At 38.0% G+C, this 26,655-nt stretch overlaps 1 protein-coding gene across 15 annotated transcripts in view; it reads left to right on the top strand.

Moving 5' to 3' along the window:
- EYA1 (EYA transcriptional coactivator and phosphatase 1) overlaps positions 1 to 26,655 on the top strand; it is a 439,803-nt gene that overhangs the window by 229,650 nt on the left and 183,498 nt on the right. The window contains exons 1-2 of one of the 15 annotated variants that reach the window (XM_064267818.1): positions 23,996 to 24,707; positions 25,673 to 25,723. The exons of 11 other annotated variants lie outside the window; for them this stretch is intronic. Coding sequence is in view for 1 of the 4 variants with exons in the window: in XM_064267820.1 (XP_064123890.1) it covers positions 25,716 to 25,723 (8 nt within the window). In the remaining 3 variants the exon portion in view is untranslated. Of the gene's footprint in view, positions 1 to 23,995; positions 24,708 to 25,672; positions 25,724 to 26,655 lie in introns of those variants that run through there. 3 more of the 15 variants (XM_064267820.1, XM_064267817.1, XM_064267821.1) reach the window with 3 other exon arrangements.

Below are 26,655 nucleotides of genomic sequence, written 5' to 3'. Positions count from 1 at the left end.
AGCCCAGCCTAACCAGTATGATCTCATATTAATTTACATCTTAATTACATCTGCAAAGATCCTATTTCCAAGTAAGGTCACATTCACAGGTATGGGATAAAGACTTCAAAAGATACAGTCCAACCCACAACAACGTGGGAAAGTGCTTTATAAATAATATAAAGCATTATATAAACTCAAGATTTTACTGTTTAATCAGTAGATGATTGTAACAGTAGATAGTAGGCTGTTTTTTTTCCTAACCTCTTTTCTTCCTCTTGTACCTATATTTCTTTCAATACCTGTTTTTTCCAGTGTGGCCACCGTTAGAGGATGTTATGTCTTGTTGAGGCCTGGTTGTGTCCACTTGATTGCTCATCTGCCTGGCTCCTGAATAGGTGTCTAGTTGCTCATTTAATTAAACAGTAATTTTTAATTTACTTTCTTTTATTATCAAGTGCTGTTATTATATCTAGAAAGCCATTAATTAGCTTTATTCCTCAATTATTAAGAATAAGTTACTTAGAAAGATCTCTGGAACATATACTTCAGATCTATCTGGGTGTTACTTGCCATGGTTTGGTGTGAATGTACATAGTGCCTGCCTAAAAATTGCTGCTTCAGTGAACATCCTATTCTGAGAACTAGTAAGTATCAAATCAGGGCACTACAATTTATACACCTTATAACTGAAAACTTGGACAAGAGCGAGATGCATGGAATATAGCCATTTGGCTAAGAGAAGGATTCAATGTTGATTTTGCCCCTTGCCTTTCAAAAACTCAGAAGTATTGTCCAAAGAATAATACTAGTGGGAAAAGATTAATGCTGGTGTTTAACAGCTTCTTTCATTCAACAAATATTTATCAGGCAAATATTTGACTGTTCTACAAAGCAGAACATAGTTGGTGTTCTCAGGAAGTGCACAGTCAGGTAGAGGAGCTATGCCAGAGCAGCACAGGTGATATATTCTCCCATCCAGGTATGTGTAGAGTACTGTGACAACAAACGAATCCCCAGGTGGTCCAGACAGTTAATGTGCTCGACTGCTAACCAAAACATTGGTGGTTCGAGTCCACCCAGAGACACTTTGGTCAAAAAACCTGGAGATGTACTTCTGAAAAATCAGCCACTGAAAACCCTAAGGAGCACAGTTTTACTCTGACACCCATGGGATAGCCATGAGCTGACCGCAACTGATGACAATGAAGGAAATCCGGGGGAGGAACCCCAACCAAGCCCCGAAGATTAGAGAAGGAAACCCAAGGCAGTTACCACCTGATGTAAATCCTAAAGGATGAGGAGATGTCAGAAGGTGAATGGGCAGTAGAAACTGGGAGGAATAAGCCAACCTCATTCTGGATCGTAAGATGTGTAGAAAAGAGGAAATGTGTGCAGAGAAGTAAAGCTCTTTAAAAAAAAAAAAAAAAGCCTCCCTAAAAATGTTTAAACAGGAACAGACACCCCAATTTAAAATATGTGAAGGGATAATGTAAACAGCTTGAAAATAAATCACCTTATCATATTGTGTGTCATCAGGGGTTCAAACTTGTCTTTTAATCAGGTTAGGAAATCTTAAAGATCTAGAGAAGGTTATGGACATGGAACCAAAAAAAAAAAAAAAAAAACCCATTACCATCATTTAGATTCCGACTCTTAGCGACCCTATAGGACAGAGTAGAGCTGCGCTATAGTGTTTCCAAGGCTGTAAATCTTTATGGAAGCAGACTGCCACATCTTTCTCCCGTGGGGCGGCTAGTGGGTTTGACCCACTAACCTTTTGCTTAGCAGCCCAGCGATTCACCATTGCGACACCAGGGCTCCTTTGGACATGGAAAGGCGCTTTTTTATTGTGGTCGCTGTTTCTGAGAAGCGGCAAGTTTTTAAAAAGTAATATATAAATAGTAACAAATGTCGTAGTAATAGTGCAATGGAGTGGTGATTTTTTTTTACTTTTTAAAATGTGAAGTATTTTAAACATATAGAAATTTATAAATAATAATATAATTAATACTTGTATACACTCACCCAGGTTGTCAAAATGTAACATTTTTCTCTTGTGTTCTTCAGACTTTTCCTTTTTTTAGAAATAAAACATTAAAGAAGCAGTCGAATCCAGTGCATTTTCTTTTATTTTCCTTCTCCTTCTCTCCCTAGAGGTGACGACTGTTGTGAATTTTGCTCCATCTTTCCCTGCCGTGTCTTTATACTTCTGGTACAAATCTGTATCTGGATATTTTTTGCATATTTTAAAAAATTAAGAAAACTGTATCCTATTATCTGTATCATCCTTAAACGTGCTTTATTCCGTAAAGCTTTTTTTTTAAAGATTTATCCGTGTGGATAAATCTACTTCATTCATTTGACCACTACGTAGTATTCCACAGAATGGAGAATATACCACAGTTTTAGAACTGAGTTCTTCTGGTGATGAAAATTGGTTTAGGTTATGTGAGGAAGCCCTGGTGGTGTAGTGGTTAAGAGCTATAGCTGCTAACCAAAAGGTCGGCAGTTCGCATCCACCAGGCGCTCCTTGGAAACTCAATGGGGGCAGTTCTACTCTGTCCTTTAGGGTCGCTATGAGTCGGAATCAACTCGACGGCAACAGGTTTTTTTTTTTTTTTTGGTTTAGGTTATGTGAATCTTTACCTTAACAAAAGTGGTGCCCATTTATACCCCTAACAACAGTGGATAAGAGTTCCTGTTGCCCCACAGCTTCACCAACGTTTGGAGTCTTTAACTTTGGGTGCACTGGGAATGAAATGGTATACCGTTTTAGTTTGCATCTCCTTAAATAAAGTAATATTTTTAAAAATTGGTTGTAAAAAATAAAAAGGTGCCCTTGGTAAACAATGTAACTGAGAATATCATATATTAATGTAGTAACTGTCCCATGGAAGAAAAGTTACTTAAACAAAAGTGCAACCTCTCCTCAATATTGAGACGTTAGAATATTTTAAAAACACAATTTCCTACTTATGTCTGCCTGACCTCCCACATTCATGCAGTTAAATTATTTTTCTAAAATGTGGGCTGATGCCATTTGCCTACTATTATAGTACTAGAAACAAAATTATTAGTTTATTATAGGACCTCCTCGAAAGCCTAAAACTTTTATACTTTCTATGAGCTGTCACTGTACTCTATACTGTGACACAGGCTGAAGCAGGGAATTACTGGATTTATAAAGTGTAGACCCCCAGTTCATAGAATTCTGTAACTGAGGTGACCCTAGAGGTACATAGTCTGGCACCATGAGTAATCAGATCAAACTTTTTGTCTAGATTTATCTAATTTGATTCTCCATGCCATGTAGATTCCTCAGTTTATTGCCAACTATGCTTTATTTTGTGTGCTTATTTAAGAAATTTATTAGTCAATGAAAAAACGTCATGTCCTTTAAAACATAACATTGCTTATCTGTTTCCTATTAATGAGTACCTTTTAAGTAGTTCAAATTGCAACTTTAAAGAAGTAAACAGAAATACCTCATAGTATAAAATTATATCGTCTGCTGAAAGGTATTCGAAGTAAATATAAAGTTAATACACTTACAATGTGTATTAACTATGTTGTCGTTAGGTCCCGTTGAATCGGTTTGGACGCGTAGCGACCCTGTGCACAGCAGAACGAAACACTGCCTGGTCCTGCACCATCCTCGTAAATGTTGCCATGTTTGAGCCCATTGTTGCAGCCACATTGTCCATCCATCTCCTCGAGTGTCTTCCTCTCTTTTCTCCAGTCATGGTTTGAGTGCCATCCAACCTGAGGGGCCCATCTTCCGGCACTGTATCAGACAATGTTCTGCAGCTATTCATAAGGTTTTCACTGGCCAGTTTTTTCAGAAATAGTCTGCCATGTCTTCCTAGTCTGTCTTAGTCTGGAAGCTCTGCTGAAACCTGTCCACCATGGCTGACCCCGCTGGTATTGGAAATAGAAGTGGCATAGCTTCCAGCATCATAGCAACACGCAAGCCACCACAGTACGAAAAACTGACGGACAAGTGGTGGTAGCAACTTATAATGCAAAGTAATTCAATATTCTACATAGTAATTTGTTACCACTGTATAAGTACTACTTCAATTCAGCATAATATAATTTTAATTACATAAAGCTTTTATCTACTCTCATCTGGTTTTGATTCTTCATTTTTATTATTAGATCCCTCTATAAATATTATGTAATTCATCTGTGGCGCTACTAAAATGTCTACTTTAGCTCTAACAAATGGAAGATCAGATGGGAGCCTTAATATATGCATCCTGCTTTGTCTCATCTTGTACGTCGTTAGTAAAAATAAAGATGGCTGTGATGTATAATGAAAATGCAGATTCCTAGCATGATTAGCTTTATGTAAAACAAATTTTAAAGTGCCTCGGGCTTTAAAGACATTACTCTGGATCTCTGCCCATGTTGTGTATACAAAATGCTTTTTATATTAGTAAGAGCCTAGAATCAACCTGTTAACTGAAATACAATAAATCCCCAACTGAGACATGGAAGGACACAATTAAAAATGGTGTCCGCACACCCACAGTAGAGCCAGTGTGTTGGGCGCAGTGCGTGTGTGTGTGTAACATATTCAAGTGTCTTTGCATTCTACTAAGAAGACTAAAAAGTAGAGAAAATCTTCAGAGAAATTTTAAAATCAAAACACTTCTGTGTATCAGCGTGACTGGGCCTCACACCTGTAAAATTTTGACTTCAGAGGTAATAAGGATAAATTTAATAAAACTTGTTTACTTAAAAATCTCTTTCCATTGAATTAATTCTAACTCATAGCGATCCCATGTGTGTCAGCGTAGAACTGGGTCCCATGGGGTTTTCAGTGGTTGAATTTTCAGAATTATATTGCCAAGCCTTTCTTCTAAGGCGACTGTGGGTGGATTTGAACTTCCAATGTTTTGGTTACCACCGAGCATGTTAACTGTCTGCACTACCCAGGGACTCCATGTTTACTTTAGCCTTGATAAAAAATGAATTCTTATTTTTTACTATCTTTCAAAAACTCAAAACTGCCAATCTAGTTGTTTCTAAGCCATTGTTTGCCCTGCCCCTGACCTCAACCTGATCTCTGATTATCTTACTTCCATCTCTCACATTTTCCCAAGGTTCTTATGTGCAAAATGGCAAAAGTTGAGCAAAGTTACATGTTGTGTTAGCATAGAGAAGACTTGGGCATACCTGGAGACAGGGGTACAGCAGGCATTAATGAAGAAACTGAAAATACAGAGGAGAGACTCTTTCCTTCTGTATTTGTTCCCATCAAAACATCCGAAGTTATACATAGTCCTAATTACCCCTCTTTGGTTGTTAACTGGAGGTTTTAAGGACATTTCAAATGATGGGGACAAAAATCACCAAAAGCACGAGCAACAAGAGAAAAAAATAAACTGGACTTCATCAAAATTAAAAACTTTTGTGCATTAAGGGACATTATCAAGAAATTGAAAAGACAAGCTACAGAACGGGAGAAAATATTTTTGAAGCCACATAAGGGCAAAAAACCAGAATATATGAAGAACACTTAAAACGCAACAACAAAAAGACTAACAACCCAATTTAAAAATAGACAAAGGAATTGAATAGACATTTCTCCAAAAAAGATATACAAATGGCCAACAAGCACATGAAAAGATATTCAATATCATTAGTGTCTTAGGCAGGGTTCTCTATGGAAACAAAACCAGTGAAGTGTATATATAAGAATATATACAGAGAGATTTATTTTAAGTAAATGGCCCATGCGGTTGTGGAAGCTGGCAACTCCCAAATCTATGGATCAGGTGTCTGAATGGAGGTTTCTCCTGACTTAGGTGGCTGTAGGGGCCGATCAACCCAAAATCAACAGGGCAGACGTAGGCTCATGGGACTGCAGGAGCTGACAAATCCCAAAATCTTCAGATGCCTGGCTCATGTCCCAAGAACCGGCAGAGGTCAGAAGATGATGAGTCGGATGCAGGATCAAGAGAGGGAGAGCTTTGCCAGAACATCCATATATATATAATCGATGCAGGCCACATGCCTCAGGAAGCTCCCCTTTCAACCGATTGGCTGCTCACAACAGATCATATCATGGACAATGATTACATCGTATCTGTTAATCCACTGAGAATCATGCCCTAGCCAAGTTGACACATAAGCTTAACCATCACAATTTGTCACTGAAGAAATGTAAACTGAAACCACAGTAAGATACCACCTCACATCCATTAGGATGGCTATCACAAACAAACAAAAACACAACAGAAAATAACAAGTTTTGTTGAGGACGTGGAAAAGTCGGAACCCTTGTGGGAATATAAAAGGGTGCAGGTGCTGTGGAAAACAATTTGGTGGTTCCTCAAAAAGCTGAACAGAGAATTACCATGTAATTCAGCACTTCCACTCATACATGTTCACAAAAGAATTAAGAGCACAAGTTGAAGCAGATATTTATACACCAATATTCGTACAGCACTATTCAAAGTAACCAAAAGTGGAACCAAACTAAATGTCCATCAACAGATGAACGGATAAACAAAGTGTACATATATACAATGGGATGTTATTCCACCACAAAAAGAAATCGCCTTCTAATACATGCCCCCACATGGGTGAATCTTGATACCATTAGGCTGAGTGAAATAAGTTAGGCTCACAAGAGCAAATATGGTATGATGCCACTTATGTGAAATATCTAGACTAGGCAAATCTATCCAAACAAAAGAAGATTAGGGGTTGAGAGGAGGAGAGAGTGCAGAGTTGTTTTTTTTTTTTTTTAAAAAAAAAAAGGGCAGGACAACAGGAGTAAAGGCAGCTTGAGAAAAACATGTGTGCCCAGGGAGCTATGGCGGTTTAGGGCTGCTGGAGCAGGGCGGACCCCAGGCGATGCTGGAGGCTAGACAGGAAAGGTGCATAGGATCAAGACTGAACAGCCTTTGCACGTTGTTTTGTGGATTAGGAGTTAATAACAGGGTGCTGTTAACTGTCGAAGACTGTTAATCCCTACCCTGAATAATCAGAATTGCAGTTGATGAAGGCTGTGCTGGCTGAAGTATGGGTTGAGGAGAATGCTGGAGTTAGACCAGCTGGGAGGCTGCTACAGTGAGTCCGATGCCTGAGCTGGGCAGCAGAACTAGTGCCAAGGCCCGAGGAGACTGAGTGCAGAATATGTAGCAGGGGAAACAGCAGGATTTGGCATTGGATTTGAACGTGAGAAGGAAGAGTCGAAGAAAATCCCTACATTTCCAGCATGGATTCCGTGTTGTGCCCCTAAGTAAAACAGAGAAGCAGGTTTAGGAGTAAGAATATGAGTTTACTTTGGGATATATTGCAGTGAGGTGTCTATGGGACAACTTGTTGGTTGCACTAAAGTGGCATAAGTTTACGAGAAGAGTATGGCCAGAGTGATACTGAGTTGACCCTGAAGGACAGTGTCATGGATTGAATTGTGTCCCCAAAATATATGTGTCAACTTGGTTAGGCCATGATTCCCAGTACTGTGTGGTTGTCTTCCATTTTGTGATTGTAATCTTATGTTAAAGAGGATTAGGGTGGGATTGTAACACCGTTACCCAGGTCACATTCCTGATCCAATGCAAAGGGAGTTTCCCCGGGGTGTAGCGTGCACCACCTTTTATCTCACGAGAGATAAAAGGAAAAGGAAGCAAGTAGTGAGTTGGGGACCTCAAACCACCAAGGAGGAAGCACTGGGAACAGAGCGTGTCCTGTGTACCTGGAGTTCCTGCTTGGAGAAGCTTCTAGTCCAGGGGAAGATTGATGACAAGGCCCTTCCTCCAGGGCCAACAGAGAGAGAAAGCCTTCCTCTGGAGCTGAAGCCCTGAATTTGGGCTTTTAGCCTACTTTACTGTGAAGAAATAAATTTCTCTTTATTAAAGCCATCCACTTGTGGTATTTCTGTTATAGCAGCACTAGATGACTAAGACAGACAGTAAAACCAAAACCAAACCCGTTGCCATTGAGTTGATTCTGACTCATGGTGACCCAATGTGTTGCAGAGTAGAACTGCTCCATAGAGTTTTCTTGGCTATAATCTTTACAGAAGCAGATCGCCAAGTCTTTATACTGCAGAGCAAACCGTTTGTGCCACCTAAGGACCTAGAAGGACTGTAGGGATTGGAAATTCCAGGGACAGGAAACAGCACAAAGGCATGAGCCAGTAAGACAGGTGTGTGGAACTATTAGTATCTCAGAGTGGCTGGATATGCAACAGGGCAGGACTTCAGGCCAGAGAGGGGGCTTGAGACAGATCACCCAGGGCCTTGCATGAGGAGCTGAAGAGTTAGAATATCACCCTAATATCTATGAAGGGTTTTAAAGTGAGCAAAAACTAACAATAACAAAAACCCTTGACCTTGTCTCTTTTAAGGTAACATAATCTCTTCAGGTAAATACTTGGTCTTCTCAAGATTTAAGCCCTTACAGTTCTGGATTCTCCTGTCCTCCTTCACTTGCCCTTCTCCCTGGGCTGATCTATATCCCCAGGGGGTTTGCATATCACCTGGACCTTGGTGGTAGGCAGAGCTGCTGTGCATATGCTGTGCTGGGTATTTTCTTTGGCCTCTGCGGAGATGTCAGTGTCCTGCTTGATTGATGTTAACCCTGCACAAGAGCTGCCAATGGTGTCGCTGGTCCTTTGTGGTCCCATCCAGCTTCATGTTGAACCATACTTTTCAAGTCCTTCGTTCCCGTAGTGTGGCCTCCAGGCTCAAAAGAACCATTGGCGGCCTCATTCTCACCCTAGGGCTTTACTTAGTTCATTAGGTTTCTCAGCACTTGCCTGTTCCCACTGGAGGCCCATACTGTTGTTGTTAGCTGCTGTTGACTTAGGCCCCAGCTTATCATGACCCCATGTACAATGGGATTAGACCATCTTGATCTATAGGGTTTTCATTGGCTGATTTTCAAACTAGATCACCAGGCCTTTCTTCCTAGTCTATTTTAGTCTAGAACCTCTGCTAAAACATGTTCAGCATCATGAGTAAAGCCTCCACTGACAGAAGGGTGATGGCTGTGCAGGAAGTGTGTTGTTCAGGAATTGAACCTGTGTCTCCTGCACGGAAGGAGAGAAGTCTACCACTGAAGCACCACTGCTTCTACCATATCGGACTGGGCTTTTGTGTACAGAAAAGAATAGCCATATTCACTTGTGTTTTAATAAGTAGTTTTTTTTATCCCAAAGCTTGAAAGTCAACTTAGAGAACTTATTTTACTTATAAATCTTGCTATTTTTTCACAAAATAAGAATTACTTTCACTTATTTGATTAATGCTTAATTAAGTTTGAAGCCCTGGTTGTATAGTGGTTAAGAACTCGGCTGCTAACCAAAAGATTGGCAATTGAAATCCACCAGTTGCTGCTTGGAAATCCTGTGGGGGCAATTCTACTCTGTCCTCTAGCATCTCCATGAGTCGGAGTTGACTCAACGACAATGGGTTTTGTTTTTGGCTTTTTAATTAAGTTTAGAAGATGGACTTTTCTTTAATAATTAACTCCACTAAGTCAAATTTTCTTAGCTATTTTAAATTATACTAACAAATTTATAACGTTAGGATGCAGTAAAGGTTTCCAATATTCTAAAAAGTGAACAAAGAATATACAGACCAACCCAATGATTATAAAAGAATTCCTCACCCATTCTTAAACCTAAAAGTATTAATAAAGTTTTCTAATTTTCTTCATTTATTTTCTTTACATTTTGCATTTTTAGTATGAAATATAATATATACTCTTATTTATTTAGAAGAAATTTGTTTCTTTATATTCCCCAGGTTATGATAATCTTCCCAGATCCCAAGAGAATGTTACTTCAAACCAGGCAAGGCTACAGGTTCTTCCTTACTGACCATTTGATTTTGGTTACATCGTGGAGCATGGCTCCACATTCTAAACAGATTCAAACCTGAGCTGATGATTGGGTGTGGCTTCCCTTCTATGGCCACCGCTTTTGAAGCCTGCTGAGTCTTAATTGCATAAATTTCTCATTTCTGGCAAACGGTGGTTAGAATTGGAAGACTTTCCTATTTTTCCTTCTGCTTTGAAAGGGGCTTCCCTTACATCATATGTTCCACTTTCCTTACCCTAGCCTCAAAGCCTAATCTTAACGACAGAGAGACTACAAGGAGGAAAATCGTAATTACTGAGAAAGGAAAATACACCAGGAAGAATTTGAAAAAAAAAAAAAAATATATATATATATATAAACCAAAAAAAACAAAAACCAAACCCAGTGCCATCAAGTTGATTCAGACTCATAGCGACCCTATAGGACAGAGTAGAACTGCCCCACAGAGTTTCCAAGGAGCGCCTGGTGGATTCAAACTGCCAACCCTTTGGTTAGCAGCCGTAGCACTTAACCACTACGCCATTGGGGTTTCTATATATATATGTCTGTTATATTCGCAATGGAGGTTATCACCTACATATATGGAGTAGCTGAAGGATAGAAGGGAATAAGGTCACACAAGAGAAAATGCCTGGGATGAACAGCATTTAAGAGAAAGTAGAGTTAGTGGAGAAAGAGTAGCCCTCAAAAGAGACCAGAAAAATGGTGGCGCGGGGGTGGGCGGAAGGGTAGACTATCAAGAGGGAGTTGTGTGACAGGACCTCTGAGAGGAGGAAATTTCAAGGAATAAAGGTACAGCAATTTAAGATGCAATAGAAAGGGGTCATTTAAGATGAAGACAGAAATGTATCCATTGGTTTTGACAGCCTGCAACTGATTGGTAACATTTTCAAGGGCAGTTTTAATCAAGTGATGGGTATTTCAGTTATTTATTTTACCTCACAAACCACTGTCCCACTGTTTTTCCTCATGATTCTGCAGATGGATTGTGCTCAGCTGGGTGACTCTTCTGCTGATATCTCTTGAGATCTCTCCTGCCTCCCCCCCTCAAAAAAATTCATTGCTATTGAACTGATTCAAACTCGTGGAGACCCTATACAACAGAATAGAACTGCCCCTTAGGGTTTCCAAGGAGCAGCTGGTGGATTCAAACTGCTGACCTTTTGGTTAGCAGCTCAGCTCTTAACCACTCAACCACAGGGCTCCATCAGTTGCTGTCAAATGGTGTCTAGGGCAAGAATGTACAAGATGGCTTCACTCTCATGTCTAGTGCAATGGTGGGGATGGCTGATAAGCTGGGACCTCACTTCTGACACATGGGCTTCTATAATGGTGGCTATACGCAGGAAGCAAGCATTCCCAGAGGATAAGCCCCAATGTGCAAGCACCATTTAAGTTTCCACTTGCATCATGCTTGCTAATGTCCCACTGGCCAAGCTCAGAACCAGTCTGTAAATATTGGGAAACACAACTCATTGGAGGCCACTAACGTAACAGTCTATCACTAAGAGCCAGAAGACAGAGGTGGGTAAGAGGTAGGTTAAAATAGGTAGTACAAAAGAGAGGTAAAGACATTTTATATCAGGCTGGTGGTTACGCAAAAACATGAACAAACATACAGAGACAGGAGTGAGCATAGTCTACAGGGATGACAAAGAAGGTTGGCGAGGGATAGGGTGGCTGGGGAAGATATGTGTTGGGCAGTTTGGCCGGATACTGATGAAAAGGCTTTCAGTTTTAACTTTCACTTATTCTGATTCTAAATATTCAGGCTCTTCATTCTTATGTTATTGTATGAGCAAGGAAACAGAAATGAATGGGCATGAAAATCAAATCAGTTGTGTTTATTTATGCAGAGACTCTGGAATCATCTTAAATTACTTTCTTTGCCTCAAACCCACATCCTAGCCATCAGTAAGTTCTATTGGCTCTAATTCTAAAATAGACCCTAAATCTGACCACATATCCATCCGCCCAGATAAAACTCCAAGATTACTACCACTTCTCACTTGGACCACTGCAATAGTCCCCTCACTTGCCTCCCTGCCTGTAGTCCTGCTCTCCTATAGTCTGTCCTCCAAATAGCAGCTAGAGTGATCTTTCTTACACATAAATTAGATCTAAATCAGATCATGTTCCTTTCCTGCTCAAAAACAAAATAAAAGCCAGTTAACAAAAAAACACGTCTGGTAACTTCCCATTACACATAGAATAAAATCTCAACTCTTTCATTTGGCCGACAGTGTTCCCTTGCCCTACACCTAGTCCTAACCCTTTTCTGTTCTTGCTTATTTTTATTCACATTTTCTTTCTTTCTTCCCTCCTACTTGCCAAACTTATTCCCTTTGCCATTTCTGTTCCTTTTGTGTGGACAACATTCCCCCAAATTTTTACAAGTCTGTCACTTGTTATCATTTAGGCCTCAACTCAAATGACACCTCCTCAAATAAGCCTTCCTTAACTAGCTAAAATATCACTCACCCATGCCTCCATGTCCCTCTCTACCGTACTTTACCTGAAATTTTTTGTTAGTACTTGTCAATAAATAACACATGCACATGAACACACACGAGAAAAGGAAATTGTTTATTTTTCTATATTTAAAAAAGTCAAATAATTCTATAAAAAATGTAGGGAGGGGAGTCTCTTACCTCTCAAATTCCTTTCCCCATTCCGAAAGAAAACCACTTCTAACTTCTCAGATGAATCTTCTGTTACCCTGTTCTTTGTTGATTTTTTTTTTTTTTAATTTCATGTGTTACCTATTGACTTGCCACTGGAAGAGGGTGATTTGTTTCTCTTTCATATCACACCTTCCCCCAACACACACACACTCACACACTCCCTGTCTGCCCAGTCATCCTACCAGTATGGGTATTTCCTGATTTTTGTTAGATTGTTGGTGTTTGCATTACTCCGTCTACATGTCAGCTCTTCACAGCAGCCATGTATTCTGATTCTGATTAATAATTGAATTTCATGTTGTGGTGGTTGTTAGTTGCCATTGAGTTGGCTCTGACTCGTGGTGACTTTATGTATAACAGAATGAAACGTGGCCCAGTCCTGTGCTGTCTTCATGAACATTGGTATGTTTGAGTCCATTGTTATGGCTGTTGTACCAATCCATTTCATTGACAGATTCCCTCCTTTTCCTTGGCCCTCTATTGTACCAAACATGATGTCTTTTTCTAGTGATTGGTCTTTCCTGATGACATGCCCAAAGTAAGTGAATCAAAGTTTCACCATTCCCACTTCTAAGGAACATTCTGGTTGTGTTTCTTCTAAGACTGATTTGTTCATTCTTCCAGCAGTTCACAGTGTATTCAGTATTCTTTGCCAACACCATAGTTTGAATGCATCAATTTTTCTTCTGTGTTTTTCACTATCCGTCTTCATGTGCATATGAGGTGGTTGAAAAGACCATGACTTGGGTCAGACATGCCTTAATCATCAAAGTGATATCTCTGCTTTTTAAAACTTAAAAAAGATCTTTGCAGGGGATTGCCCAATGCAATACATTGTTTGATGTATTCAGTTCCATATCCTCACCTAATTGTTTAACTCTCCTTTCCATATATTCTGATGAAATTATTTCATTTTGATGAAAACTCTCTTGGGGCCTTCTGATTTTCTACAATCTGGCCTACTATGCCTGATGCATAGCTAGAATCCTAGAATTTCCCTTTACCATCAGCACCAGGGATTATATTACTCTGTCTCCTATTTGGATTACTTATTTCATAAAGGTGGTTTGTTCCCTAATTTTGGTGGAACATATTCTCTGTTAGCTTCCTGAGAACTGTTAGTTGGGAGGTGAATTTTTTAAGACTTTACATGTCTGAAAATGCCTCTAACAACTTAAATGTCTTGAACTGTCGTATTTGATATGTAGTTTGGTAGGGTATAAAATTGTAGGTTGGGAATTATTTTTCCTTAAGAAATTTGAAGTCATTGCTTTCCTGTCTTCAGGTTCCAATTAAGAAGTCTGAAGTCAAAACATATGCTTTGTATGTGGTCTTTTTTTTTTTTCTTTCTCTAGAAACTTGAAAAATGTACTCTTTTTCCCAAGTGTTCTGAAATTTCTCAACACTATTTGTTGGTATGGGTCTATTTTCATTCATTTTTGGGCACTGAGCTCTTTCAATCTGAAAACTCATATCCTAGGAAATATTTCAGAATTATTTACTCAATTTTTACTCTTCATTTTCTTCAGTTATTTGGATATTGAACCACCTGGACATATACCTCCTCATTTTTCTTGTCATGTTTTCTGTTTTTCTCTTCTATTTTCTATCCTTTTTGCTCTATTCTCTTGAAGATTTCTCAGTTTTATTTTCCAGCCCTTATTGAATTTTGCATTTACATTAACTTATTTATTTCAAAGGGCTTTTTTTTTTTTTTTAAGTAGATATTCCTTTAAAAAATATATTAACATTGTTGCTACTTTTCTATCTTATTTCATGGTTGCAGTATCTTCTCTTATTTCTCCAGGGGTAGTAATAATTTTTTTGTTTTTTTGCATTTGCTGGTTCCTGTTTCCCGTAAATTGCTTTTCTCTGTTCATATGGTTGCTACATTTCTCTATAGAGGCTTTCCTTAGACTATTGATAAACCTTGGTTGTTGACTTATAATTAAGGGTGGATCACTATTGTTGATTGGTATGTAAGAACTTATAGACCATGATCTGAGTCATTTCCTTGGGAGAATCCCTATATAAGCCTTAGGTCTTTCCTCTTGGGCTGGTCAGATTTCTTAATGAAGGCTCTTACAGGCTCTTGCCTGAATAATCTAGATATAGCCACCAGTGTTCTGGGAACCCTGACAGAGAAAGATTGGAACCAGGGAGGTTATGGGTAGAGGATGGGGTTGTCCCAGCATTCAATGTGTTAATATTTTCTAATCTACCTGTTTTGTGTATGGAGCCCTGGTGGCGTAGTGGTGAAGTGCTATGGCTGGTAACCAAAAGGTCGGCAGTTTGAATCCACCAGGTGCTCCTTGGAAACCCTGTGGGGCAGTTTTACTCTGTCCTATAGGGTATCCATGAGTCGGAATCCACTCCAGGGCAACAGGTATGGTTTTCAATATGACGCCCCCTCCCTCAACACTGGCCAGGGGTTCTCCTCCAGTCTAGTCTCTTGTTTTACTGGCTGTGTGGAATGGGGGAGGGGATTTAACTGCTTCTTAAACTGACCCAATCTTCCTGTTTTGAGCCTTATTTTTACTTCATTTCCAGAAGTACCTCATACTACTAATTCCTGAGAGTTGGGGGCTTTATTGATCTGAATTGGGTTGCTTTTCAGCATTCCTCACTGCCAGCTTTGGACTGTTTTCCAAGATCTGCTAAGTAAGTTACTAATGGTCTGCCTGTTTTTTCACTTCAATATTCTGTGACTGTTTTCTTCTTGCTTGACCTCTTTGTCCTTGGGGATTTATGCTTAAAAAAAAAAAATCCCTTTACTGCTGCTGTAGTGGGGTTTCTAGAAAGAGCAAAAGTGAGTACGTAAGTTTAGTCAGCCATCATCTAGTTTATTTATTTATACTTTTTCTAACCATATGTGATCATATAATTTCCTTATAGCAGGGTCTCTGTCTTGTTTACTGCTTCATTCGTCAGAGCACAGAACAGTACCTGCCACATAGTGTTGGTTGCCGTTGAGTTGACATCTACTCATGGTGACCCCAGGTGTGCAGAGTAGAACTACTCCACAGATACACGATAAACATTTGCTGAGTGACTAATTATTGGCTGACAGATCAACTAACTTGATTGGCTAGATTCCTGAATAGCCTAAGAGCTGTACCATTTGAAAGTGACAGAGTTGTGGATACATACATGATGGAGTATTTTGGAAAGGCAGGAGGTTTAGTGGACATTGTTAGCAATACCTTCATCTTATTGTGTAAGTTAAAAAAGTTAATTATTTTGTCTTTTTTCTTAAAGAATTTAAACAGGAAGATATAATGTTGGGAAAATAGAGTATTTAAGGAAGATTATCTGTCAGTTTGTCATATTGTGGTGGCTTGCATGTTGCTATGATGCAAGAAGCTATGACACATAATTCCAAATATCAGAAGGATCATCCATGGTGAACCGGTTTTAGTGGAGCTTCCAGACTAAGTCAGACTAAGAAGAAAGGCCTGGCAATCTACTTCTAAAAACTAGCCAGTGAAAACTCTATGGACCACAACAGAATATTGTCTAATACAGGCTGGAAGATGAGCTCCCTAGGTTGGGAGGCACTACAATGGCTGTAGGAATGGACTCAAAAGATCATGAAGCTGGTGCAGGACTAGGCAACCGCTACCTTGGTGGCAACACACAACAATAACAGAATGGATATAGCTAAAACAGTGTGTGATGGCTTTTTTTTTAATTACCGAGTCCTAACTTTTTATTGCCTTTTCCTGTCCTGTTCAAACATACTGCGTCAATAGTGATTAAGTTCCCTTCCAATTTCTTAATTTTCTTGGAGTTTGGTATTCTTTTTATCTGGATAGCAAATTTCTAGCACAGTTTTAATGACCCAGTTGTGTTCCATAAAACTAAAAATATGCTTGTGAATATCAGAATGAAATTATCTCCCCTAAAATGATACTACCCTAACCAGTCCAACTTTAAGTTTCTGAGGAGGGAGGAATATAAGAATTTGTAAGGAAAATAAATGCTGTGGTGGGGGGTGGGGGGGATGGAAGCAAAGGAATTAGGGAAATTGTTTTGTCTGTCAGAACCCAGGACCATATTCCATCAAGTAGCCTAGTGTACATGGACTAATTACTTTAAAAAAAATTTGTTGAGCATCTACTATGGTATCAAGCTGTGCTAAAGCCTGGAAACTTGCCATAGCTTTTCTGGCATGGCATTAAATTAAACTGATTTGAAATTCAGTTTTCTGTTGCTATTTTATTCTCCATATGGTCTTTACTGTAGTCTTAACTATTTTTATTCCCTTGACATTTTGGTAACATGTGTACCTTCCTGTATCCAGTTTATAGATTATAAATTGAGAAAATAAGTAATGCAATAACAAAGGCAACAGAGAAAACCCATGGCTCACTTGAATCTCTGGTGCGTTTGTTTTAGTATAGTGGGTAGTACTCACTAAAAAAAAAAAAAAGGAAAAGAACAGAATTTAAACCTTGAACAGCGGTAGACATCAAATCTAAGACTGTAGCAAGATGGGGGGAGGAAATTAGCATTTTCATATGTTGCTTCAGGAACGTCTTCATGTGAGGTATCTCATCTTGAACATTCTTTTCTTTTTCAAGTTTAGGTCATTCATAGGTTGGCAGTTGGTATAATTTTGGGGAATTCTAAATAGAATTTAGAGATATAGTTCTTCCTCTCTCATAGCCTTCGGTAACTAATCATGAATGAATTTATTTATGGTGAGTTAGGTCATTCCTATTTTTTCATTTCCAGATCTATCAAACACAATTTCTCAGAAAAGAGATGGGCATACTACTGATTGTGTTATAAATTTAAAATGTATAAAATCTGCATGTCTAAAAATAGTATAGTTTCCCTTTAGAATTTCTAAGTCAAAGCTACTCATTGTTTTAAAAAGGCCTAAAAAAAAATTAAAAAATAATTTTTTTTTTTTCTTTTTATGGATCCATGACCTGGTTTTCTGCTTATTGTCTTGAATCACTTCTTCCTTTTTCTGCTTTGTTTTTGTCCTGCCCGTCTTTCACAGCTTCCTTACCCCTCTCCCTCCACTCTCTGCTCCTGGGGAAGATTGTCCTCGCAGGCAAGGACAGGAAGGAAAGTGAACAGCTCTCCCAGGAGGCCAGAGCTAATGGGGGCTTTACAGATCTTTCAACAGAGGTTGTCAATGATAATCGTGCAGTAGAGGGCTCCTCCACGGGCACTCTGACCTCTTGATAAACTATTTGTTTTTCCTTGTATTGATTAAAAAAAAAAAAAAAAAGCCACCAGCCTGTAACTCCCTCTCAATCAGGGCATTGATTTTAAGAATCTTACACATTTAAAATATACTCAGAAAACTCCAAACCCTTGGCTTTGTTCTACTCTGCAATTCAGGTTAACCAGGTCATTGGTGATGTTAAAACAGAATCCCTGGAAGAAGCAGTGGATGCTTCCAGGCTCCTTTTTTTTTTTTTTAAAGAACACAAACCACAAATTTAAAAACTCAGTATAATACCCAAAATATTAATCCATGTGAAGCAAGCATTCTCATTAATTATGAGTATCTAAAGACTAAAAAGTGTTCAGTCTTTATTTACATTTTGGCCACAGAAAGGTGCTCTCTTTAAGTATTTAAACAAACAGAAGCTATTGTTTTCCTTAGTACTAGCACAGAGTCCATTTCCGCCTTACTCCACAGCACACTAAAGTAAAATTCAAGGAACCAAGGCAACTTGATCGCCTGCAAGTATGACTCTAGATAAACTTTACAGTAGAGAGAAACCTCCAGGTTGTATACCTATTGACATTACTTAATAAAAACATCTAGGATAATGGTGCTTCTGGTTGTGTTTCCAATAGCAATGTGATTGCTGCACGCTGTGGATTAAGTTACCGATCCTTTGAATTCTGACCTTCTGTCTAAAACAGCTTTAGGGGTTACTCTCTCTCTCTTTTTTTTTTTTCCAATTTAGGAGACTGGAGGGGGAAAAAGTTAATGCTGCTTGAAGGAAGAAAAAATCCTATAAGTTACTAGGTTTGGGTTTTTCCCTCTAACAGTAATAGAGCTTTTTGATTTTGAATACTTAAACCTCCAAATACATCAAGAGATTTGGAGCGCATTGTGAATGTAGTTATTTTCTTGGTGAACAAATTAAGTGTTTATGATTTAATAGCTATTAAGATCAAAGCATATCATGCTGGGTAACCGAAATTAAGGAATGCAAAAGGGGAGAAATTGATAGAACTGTGAAGCAAGTTGTCCGTGTAATTGCTTGTTGTAAACTCAGACTTTTAACATCTCCTTTTTGTTATAAGGACAAAGTTGGGACTATTTATAACCCCTACTTCAACAAGCTATTTCCCTTATTTTTTTTTTGTATACCCTGAAGAAAAAAAAAAATCTCTCCTGATTTGATCATTTTAAAATTAAGAATTTACATTTTTCCCCTAATCAATCATTTTATGTGATTTTTTTCTTTTCTTGGGCTCTGCAAAACAACTTGCAATATACATTTGTGAATAACATGTATTCAAGTATTATGCTTATGTCTATTCCATTTCGAATATATCATTTCAATTTTTCTTCCATTGAAGTGTGTGTGTGTATGTATATCTATACATATACACACATAGACACTTTTTTTCTGGATTTATTGAGCTTATTGGGTATCACTTTGCTCCAAAATAATGATGCAGCCAAAAGACATTAATATTCCAGTGCTCCATCTACTGTTGAATGGTGACTTTGACGGTGCTGGAAAAATGGGCCAAGTTACAGAACAGACAGTGGGGGAAAAACAGATTTTTATAAACAGGATTTATACAGATAAACTCTTACATTGTTAGTTGAAAGAAAATAAGAATTTATGTAAAGTACCTAGCACAGTGCCTGGTGCATAATAAGTGCTCAATAAATAAGAATTCCCTTCCAGTTACTGTTTCTGAAGAATTTAAAAACCGTGAACTCAGCCATCACGGAAACTGGAAAACACGAAGCAATCTCCAGATTCTCTTACATGTTATGGGAAGTGCTGACAAGATTGGTTTTGTCCATGGCTTAGGAAAAAAATATCAAAGAGGAGCCAGCCCGGGCTTTCTAGGTTGCTTCACGTCAACACGAATCCATTTTACAATGTGAGAAAACAAAATAGCTATCCCTGAGATTAAACATATGCTTCCAAGGCCAATTATTTACATATTTCTAGCAGAGGGAAGAGAAAGTAACTTTGCCATCTTGGAAAATCAGTTGATTTAAAATAGGAAAGCTATGTGTCATATTTTTCTTAGATCTATGCCTCTAAAGTACTTACCTTCTCATTCCCTTTTCTTAAAAATCTACCTCTGCCCTTGTTATCATTATTCACTTCAAGAACTGTTGCTCAGAGTTTCTATTAAGAATAATCATTTTTTTATAAAAAAACTTCCTATAGGTAGTCATTACTACATATGATAGCAAGTTTCCCACATAAATAAATGGTTATTATTCCTATGTAATAACCAGTAAAGTTATTAGCGAGTCAGGAAATAGGTTATGTTTTCATATTGTGTTGTATAAAAAGTATAATATTTATGAAAACAATTTTCCCCAGTACAGTTAATAGTAATTGCCTTCTTAAATTTACTGTTAAAAGCTATTCATGTTGGAGGTTGAATGGAAAACATTTAGTAAAATACTGGTAGACATTTAGTTTGGCGGATTTAATGTCATTCTTAAAATAAATAGAGGATGTTTTACTTGGTTATGTTTCAGCAGGAGGCTACTGGGAGCAGGGCCCTCATTGTGGGTCTCGTGCCAGTGGGGAAAGAGTAGGTCATGGAAGTGACCACTCCAAATGCCAGCAAGCGTTGTAATGTCAGCCATCCAGACACTGTTCCAACAGGTCCATAAAGGAGCCAGATGGGGTGGCATGGCGTAGCCCACAAGAAAAAGAAACTTATCTACAAGCGGAATGACTGAAGTACAGCATTTTGGAGCACTCTAGCTGTCTTTCTGCTTTGAACAGTTAAATTGCAAAATCTTGAAAATTTCCAGATATCACTGAGTTTAATAATATGGGGAGAAATGATAACTAGGATTTTGCTTCTGAAGAAAAAACACTGGTCTTTAAGTGCTAATTATATTTTGCAACTGACCATCCCTTTATCCTCGAGAACTAATCATCTTCTAAGCAATGTAGAAACAGAGGGTTTAGTAAACTGTTGGACCAGGTGACAGCATCAGGTAGACACTTAATTCTAAAATTCCTTAAAGATATATATAAATGGAAGAAAAATAACTTCTGAGTTCATCTTTTAGTGCAAACTTCACAACTATTCAAGAACACTATCATTACTGGAATGGAAAAAGGAAAGGACATTTATTGTGTTTTATCCTTTGCTTTGTCAATGTTTATTTGCTATACTTAATTTGGCTCATCAACTGTTCACTTGTATAGTTTTAGAAAAGTTTCAAATCACCTTTTAAACTGTTTGAGTCCCTTATATCTTCCCATGTCGTTTTTTTTTTTTTTTTTTTTGGAAATTAAAGATTGGTGCGGATTTTTGTGATCATGGCCTTTATTTGAAATTCTTTGTTAATCTAGTAACATTAAAAGTCTCTATTAAAATTGCAGATGTCTATATAATCATGTGGAGCCCTGGTGGCACAGTAGTTAAGAACTCAGCTGCTAACCAAAAGGTCAGCAGTTCAAATCCACCAGTCACTCCTTGCAAACCCTATGGGGCAGCTCTACTCTGTCCTGTAGGGTCACAATGAGTTGGAATCTACTGAATGGCAATATACATATTTTTTAAATATCTAATCAGGTATGTATCTAGGCAACACTTGGTTCTAGGAGATAAAAACTGTTCGAAGATACAGTATATGAAAGAGATTGTCTTTTTGAGGGTATTCAAATGTTTTGTTAGTATTGAATATTTCAAGCGTTTTCCTTTTCCAGATAAAATTATATATTTAATTTTGTTTTAGGAGGGAGAGGGAGGGAATATATGAGACATTTCAAAAGTTCTTATTCATATAAGTTTATCTATTGAGGTTTCTGTAGCAGATTATCAGATAGTAGTGTTTCCTTCTCACACCTGTCTTTATTAGTGGCAAATTTTCAGCAAAGTTTCCTAAATCCTGTTGTAATGTATATGATTGTATTCAGGGAACAATTTGGTCCTTAAAGTATATGGTTTAATTCTGTAATTATGGCTGGTGAAAATTTAGGAATAGTAAGTTAACCATTTACTGCAAAATGGGTCCTATTATTAATGGCTTAAATTTTGCATGTTTATCGTAGACTAGGCTGTTTTTGGCTTAAGTTGTATGTAATAGTATACATAGTTGATATTCAGAATTATTAACCAGACAAAGTTGATGGGCAAATGTGATTATTTTTAGTCGATATAATTTTTCTTTGGGAAAAGGAAGCTATTTAAAAGTGGTATATATGCACACGGGCATCACTGTTAGCCAATGACTAAGCTCTTTGTTCCGTAATTATGAAGCATGATCTATACCAGGTCAATTAGTGGTCATATTACCTTCATCATGCCTTTCATAATTTTCTCCATAATTACATGCATCATTTCTTTAATGGTATTTTGTTTGTTTGTATGCAGAAAGGTAATTCAATTTCAATATAAAAACATATGTAATATGATAAATTTGTTTGGAATATAGGCAAATAATTTGTATATAAAAGTGACATACTTCACATGATATTCCTGATGTTTTGACTTCATTTAGTTTGTGTGTTCTGGATTTGCTAATATAACATTTCATGCTCAGAAAAATATTTTATCCTTTTATATATAAAAGAAGATTTAAACTGTGGGAAGCATGAGTACAATAAACTGAACGTAAGGCATCCAACAGTGTTGAATTCGCCAACTCCAGTTATGGAGCTTTGACAGAAATGGGATAGCAAAACCAGTTACTGTGCATGGTCTTTGACATCAGAGATGGAATTAATGTAATATCACATTTTATCTACAACATTAGAAAGAGACCTCCACAACATGGTGTATTTTCTGCATATATACTTTAGTATATTGAATAACTGATAGTTCTGGTCTAAGACAGTGCTGTAGGTGGTAACGTAATTCCATTTCTGCTGCATATGTGAACAGATCCAATAGCAATCTACTGATTTTTGACCCGGCTTCCCAAATATGGTAGAAGACTATCTAAATGATTCTTTGCCGTACGATACAAAATGAAATCGTGGGTGAGTTTACAGTGTAAGCCGTCTCTTAGGTTTGACAGTGTTCTTTTCTGAGGAATTTAGACTGGCATCCTTTCAAAGGGGAGGGAGGGATGTCAGTATTGAATTTTGGTCATTAGAAGCCCGTTTTCTTTGCATTGGAATGGTGCTTTCATTTACAAATTAGCAAGGTGAAGGTAAGACTGTATCTTTATCTGTTTTATTAGTTAATGATCTGGAAATGTGTTCTAAAATCATTTATGAAGTTACTGTGATTTTTAAAATGTGTTTTCATACCCAGCTTAGAGCCTTAAAAATAAAGGCTGCTTTTTTTTTTTTTTTTTTTAATAAAAAGACCAAATAGAATAGTATTATCAGTAACAAGGAAAATCCAATAGGTAAAAGGATTTAATGTTAGAGTACAAAATTGGTTATGATGAATGAGTAATATTAAAATAAACATTTGTGTTGGGACTATGGCACAGGGCTGGCAAATTAAGGTATATGATTACTCGCATAATCAATGTCTTCTTTGAATATTTGAAATTAATACAATGGTTAAGTCATTGATCTTATAACCGAAGCCATTTATTTGCATAAAACATGATAGTAAGTAAATATCTTAAACTGTAATTTAGCTGTAATCTAAGTGCTCCACTCTCCAGGTGAGGGTTGTAGTGTTGCCACACAGGGGTTCTGACTTAGAATTTTTTGTAAATAATAGGCTGCAAAGAAAGAGATTCTCCATAAAATAAATCTTTTCCCCCAAAATCGTTTTAAAATATTAACAGTGAAATATTATCTAGTTCACATCCAAAAATTGTTCATGTAAGACCTGACATTCTAGACGTCATTGCAGAACCATCACACTGGCTTTCATTTTAAATTGCTAAGAGCCACACGTTTGCTTCCCCCCACCCCCCATTTACTTAATGGAAATAGTCGTTTTATTTTTTATTTTCCCTGGACCTGAGAGTGGGTGAGGAACCCTGGTTGCTCAGTGGTTAAAGCGCTGGGCTGCTAACCGCAAGGTCGGGGGTTTGAACCACCAGCCTCGCGGCAGAAAGATGTGGCCGTCTGCTTCTTCAAAGGCTTACAGCCTTGGAAACCCTATGGGGCAGTCCTCCTTTGCCCTATAGGGTCACTGGGAGTCGCAATGGACTGGACGGCAGTGGGTTTGGTTTGGGCTGTTAGTGGGACATTAGGATACACCTTTGGAAAAGTAAAGATTTCCCAAGTTTCAAGGCCTAAAAAAAAGTTTTGGAAAACTGAAAAAGATAACGTGTAAAACTACTCCCCAAAGATCTTAATTGGTAGCTGCTGTAGCCAGAGGGTGTGTGTTGACAGTGCCTCCGAGAAGTTATTCTCACACAGCTGTTTATTTGGATACCGTGGGGCGCGTTCATTTACATAATTTTTTTTTTTTAAGCAGCAAGGTTGAGTCAGACAAAGCAGTGCTCCTTTCAATTGTTGCATTTAAACCAATAAGGTTAGGACAAGAGAATAGCTGTGGTTTGCGTTGCAAAAACAAAAACAAAAAGCCCCGAGGCTCCATGGGCAGACCTACAAGGCTGCGCAAACCAGAGGGATGAAATTCTGCTCTTTCTTTGTCTAGGGTTCTCAGATGCTATCTGCTGCTGCTGTTTAGTGGGGAAAGAGCGCAGGGCTCAAGGCTGTTACTGCACAGAACGGTGGGAGCTGATGGCTCCGAGTTTGGGGCGAGATAGAAACTCTCCAGTGCCACTTCCGACTTTAAGCCTTCCTGTTGCAGCCGGCCGTGGCCGTTTTCTTTCTGGGGAAAGCGTTATCGCTCAGTCGCTCCGCCGCCCGAGCCTGCAGCAGCGACCAGGCGGCTTTCCCCTTAGCCGGGGCTCACTCTCCAGAGGCGCTCCGCTTCTAGAAGCGCCGGGGCTCCACTGAGAGCTCCTAAAAGCACTCACTCGTCCTTATCCGGGAGCAAAACTATGTAAGGAATGGAGGTTTGCTAAACCAGAAAATTCGAAGGAGCACATTAGACTGGTGGATGCAGCAGATGTAAGCGCTGTAAGTACAAGCTGACTGTTTGAAAAATTGTAGTGACTGACAACAGCTGTCCTGTGGGCAAAGCCCTCGATAACAGGAGTGCTTTTATTATTGTTTGGATTTGTTTTTAAAATAAAAGCATCATGGCATGGGGAAAATTATGACACTTTGTACCTAATACTTCATTAGCCAACAGCGTTCCAACATAAAAGTATAATTCTTAACTCCCAAATTACCTGATTGGTTAGAATCATTAAGAGATAATTACAAATTAATTGTGCTAACAATGACTTTGGTTACGGTGCATATAAAAGTGATAGTACAGGACCATAATCTCGTAGGGAGAGTACCGTCATATCTCTACTGAGATGCTCCCCAAACCACAAATATTATTGTGTGATATTGAATACAAAGTATATGTCCATCACAACACATGTGCAACTTCTCCTGCACATTTTAGGTTGATTTGGGAAGAGGAGGAAGGAATTAAGTTTTCTAAAGGACAACAGATAACAAAAATAAATCGATAGCGCTTTTTAAGAAAGGAAATCCTTTTGCTTCAGTAAACAAATTTCCTAAATGGTACATTAAACAGGCTCATCTTCAAAAAGTGATAATAAACACTTGCCAAATGAATATATTTTTCGCTTGACATTTTTTATGACTTGAGTGGACCTTGAAATTAAAAACAAGACTCTGAAACTTGTTGAATTATTGTTTGTCTTTCAGAATCGTTCTATGAATTGCTAATGATTCGTGGGTTTGTATTTCTTGGGAGAAGTTTTGGAACACATTTAAACATAGCATTTGTAAGAATTCAGTATATTCAAAGCTGTAGTTGAATTTAGAAAGATGCGTGTCATTTTTTAAAATGACAAGGGGCCCGAAAATTAGTTAAGCACATAGTACAGTTTTTATAGCTTTGGCATTCCCTTTTGTAATCTATCATTCAGAGTAGTTTTTGTTGTTGTTGTTGTTGTTAATAGGTTTTGTGTGACTCTTTCCTCCCACTCTTTGGGATTTGAGGACATGCACACGTGAGTAGTCATGCTTTGGCATTATCAAATATTTGATATTTGACTTTTCTCGCTGCTTGAGTTCTGCTAAGGCCCAAAGTATCCAGTAAGCGAGTGAGCAGCCATGGATTTTCAGTCCTGAAAATTCTGTGCGGTGACAGACATCGAAGTGTAATTGAGCCACTGTTCAGTTTTAGAGTGCCAAAGGAAAGTCAGCTATGTGAGTTTCTTTGACATGAAAAATTATTTTCTCAAAAGAAAATTTCCATTTGAATATGAAATTTTATTTTATGAGAACCCATCAGAAAGAAGAAAAAACAATTGCAGCGAGAATAAAACCACTTGCATTTAATCAGATACCAAAAGTATTTCATCCAACATTTAAGTAAATGTTAATTTTGAAAACAATCCTTTAACGCTGTCGTTGAATCAGTGCGGTTTAAACGCTTATTCCCATTTTCACGGAACATTTTATAAAACGGAAAATTTTATCCTTTTCTTTAAACAAGATACTTCAGAAAGTAATATGGTATATTACATTAATCAGCAATACTAATAATAAAGCATTCACTTATGGGGCCTTTGGAGAAGGAAGTATAGTATTAACGTTGAAAAGACACCAACCTTTTCCTGGAAGTTCAATTGGAGTTTAGGTTTTTATTACAACACCGATGACATACCAGCCGATAACATAGTCGGAAATATTGATGAGATATTTTAGCAAGAATATATTCTGCTTTAACAAACAGATTTATGGCTAAGGCAATTTTTCCCCCTGTAAAATACATTCTGATTAGAAAATTGCCATTGTCTTCGAGATTTGGGAGTCCTCAGGTTGATCTGTGGTTGGGCAAAAGTAGCTCGCCTGCCAACTCTATTTACTTAGATAAGTTCGGTACTTTCACTTTGAAAATTTCTCTTCAGTTTTAAGAAAAGTTTTAAATTATAGTCAT

This window comes from Loxodonta africana, chromosome 14 (assembly GCF_030014295.1).
Source record: "Loxodonta africana isolate mLoxAfr1 chromosome 14, mLoxAfr1.hap2, whole genome shotgun sequence".
Taxonomy (NCBI): Eukaryota; Metazoa; Chordata; class Mammalia; order Proboscidea; family Elephantidae; genus Loxodonta; species Loxodonta africana.
The sequence above is the reverse complement of the archived record's forward strand: the minus strand, read 5'-3'. Positions and strand labels throughout refer to the sequence as shown.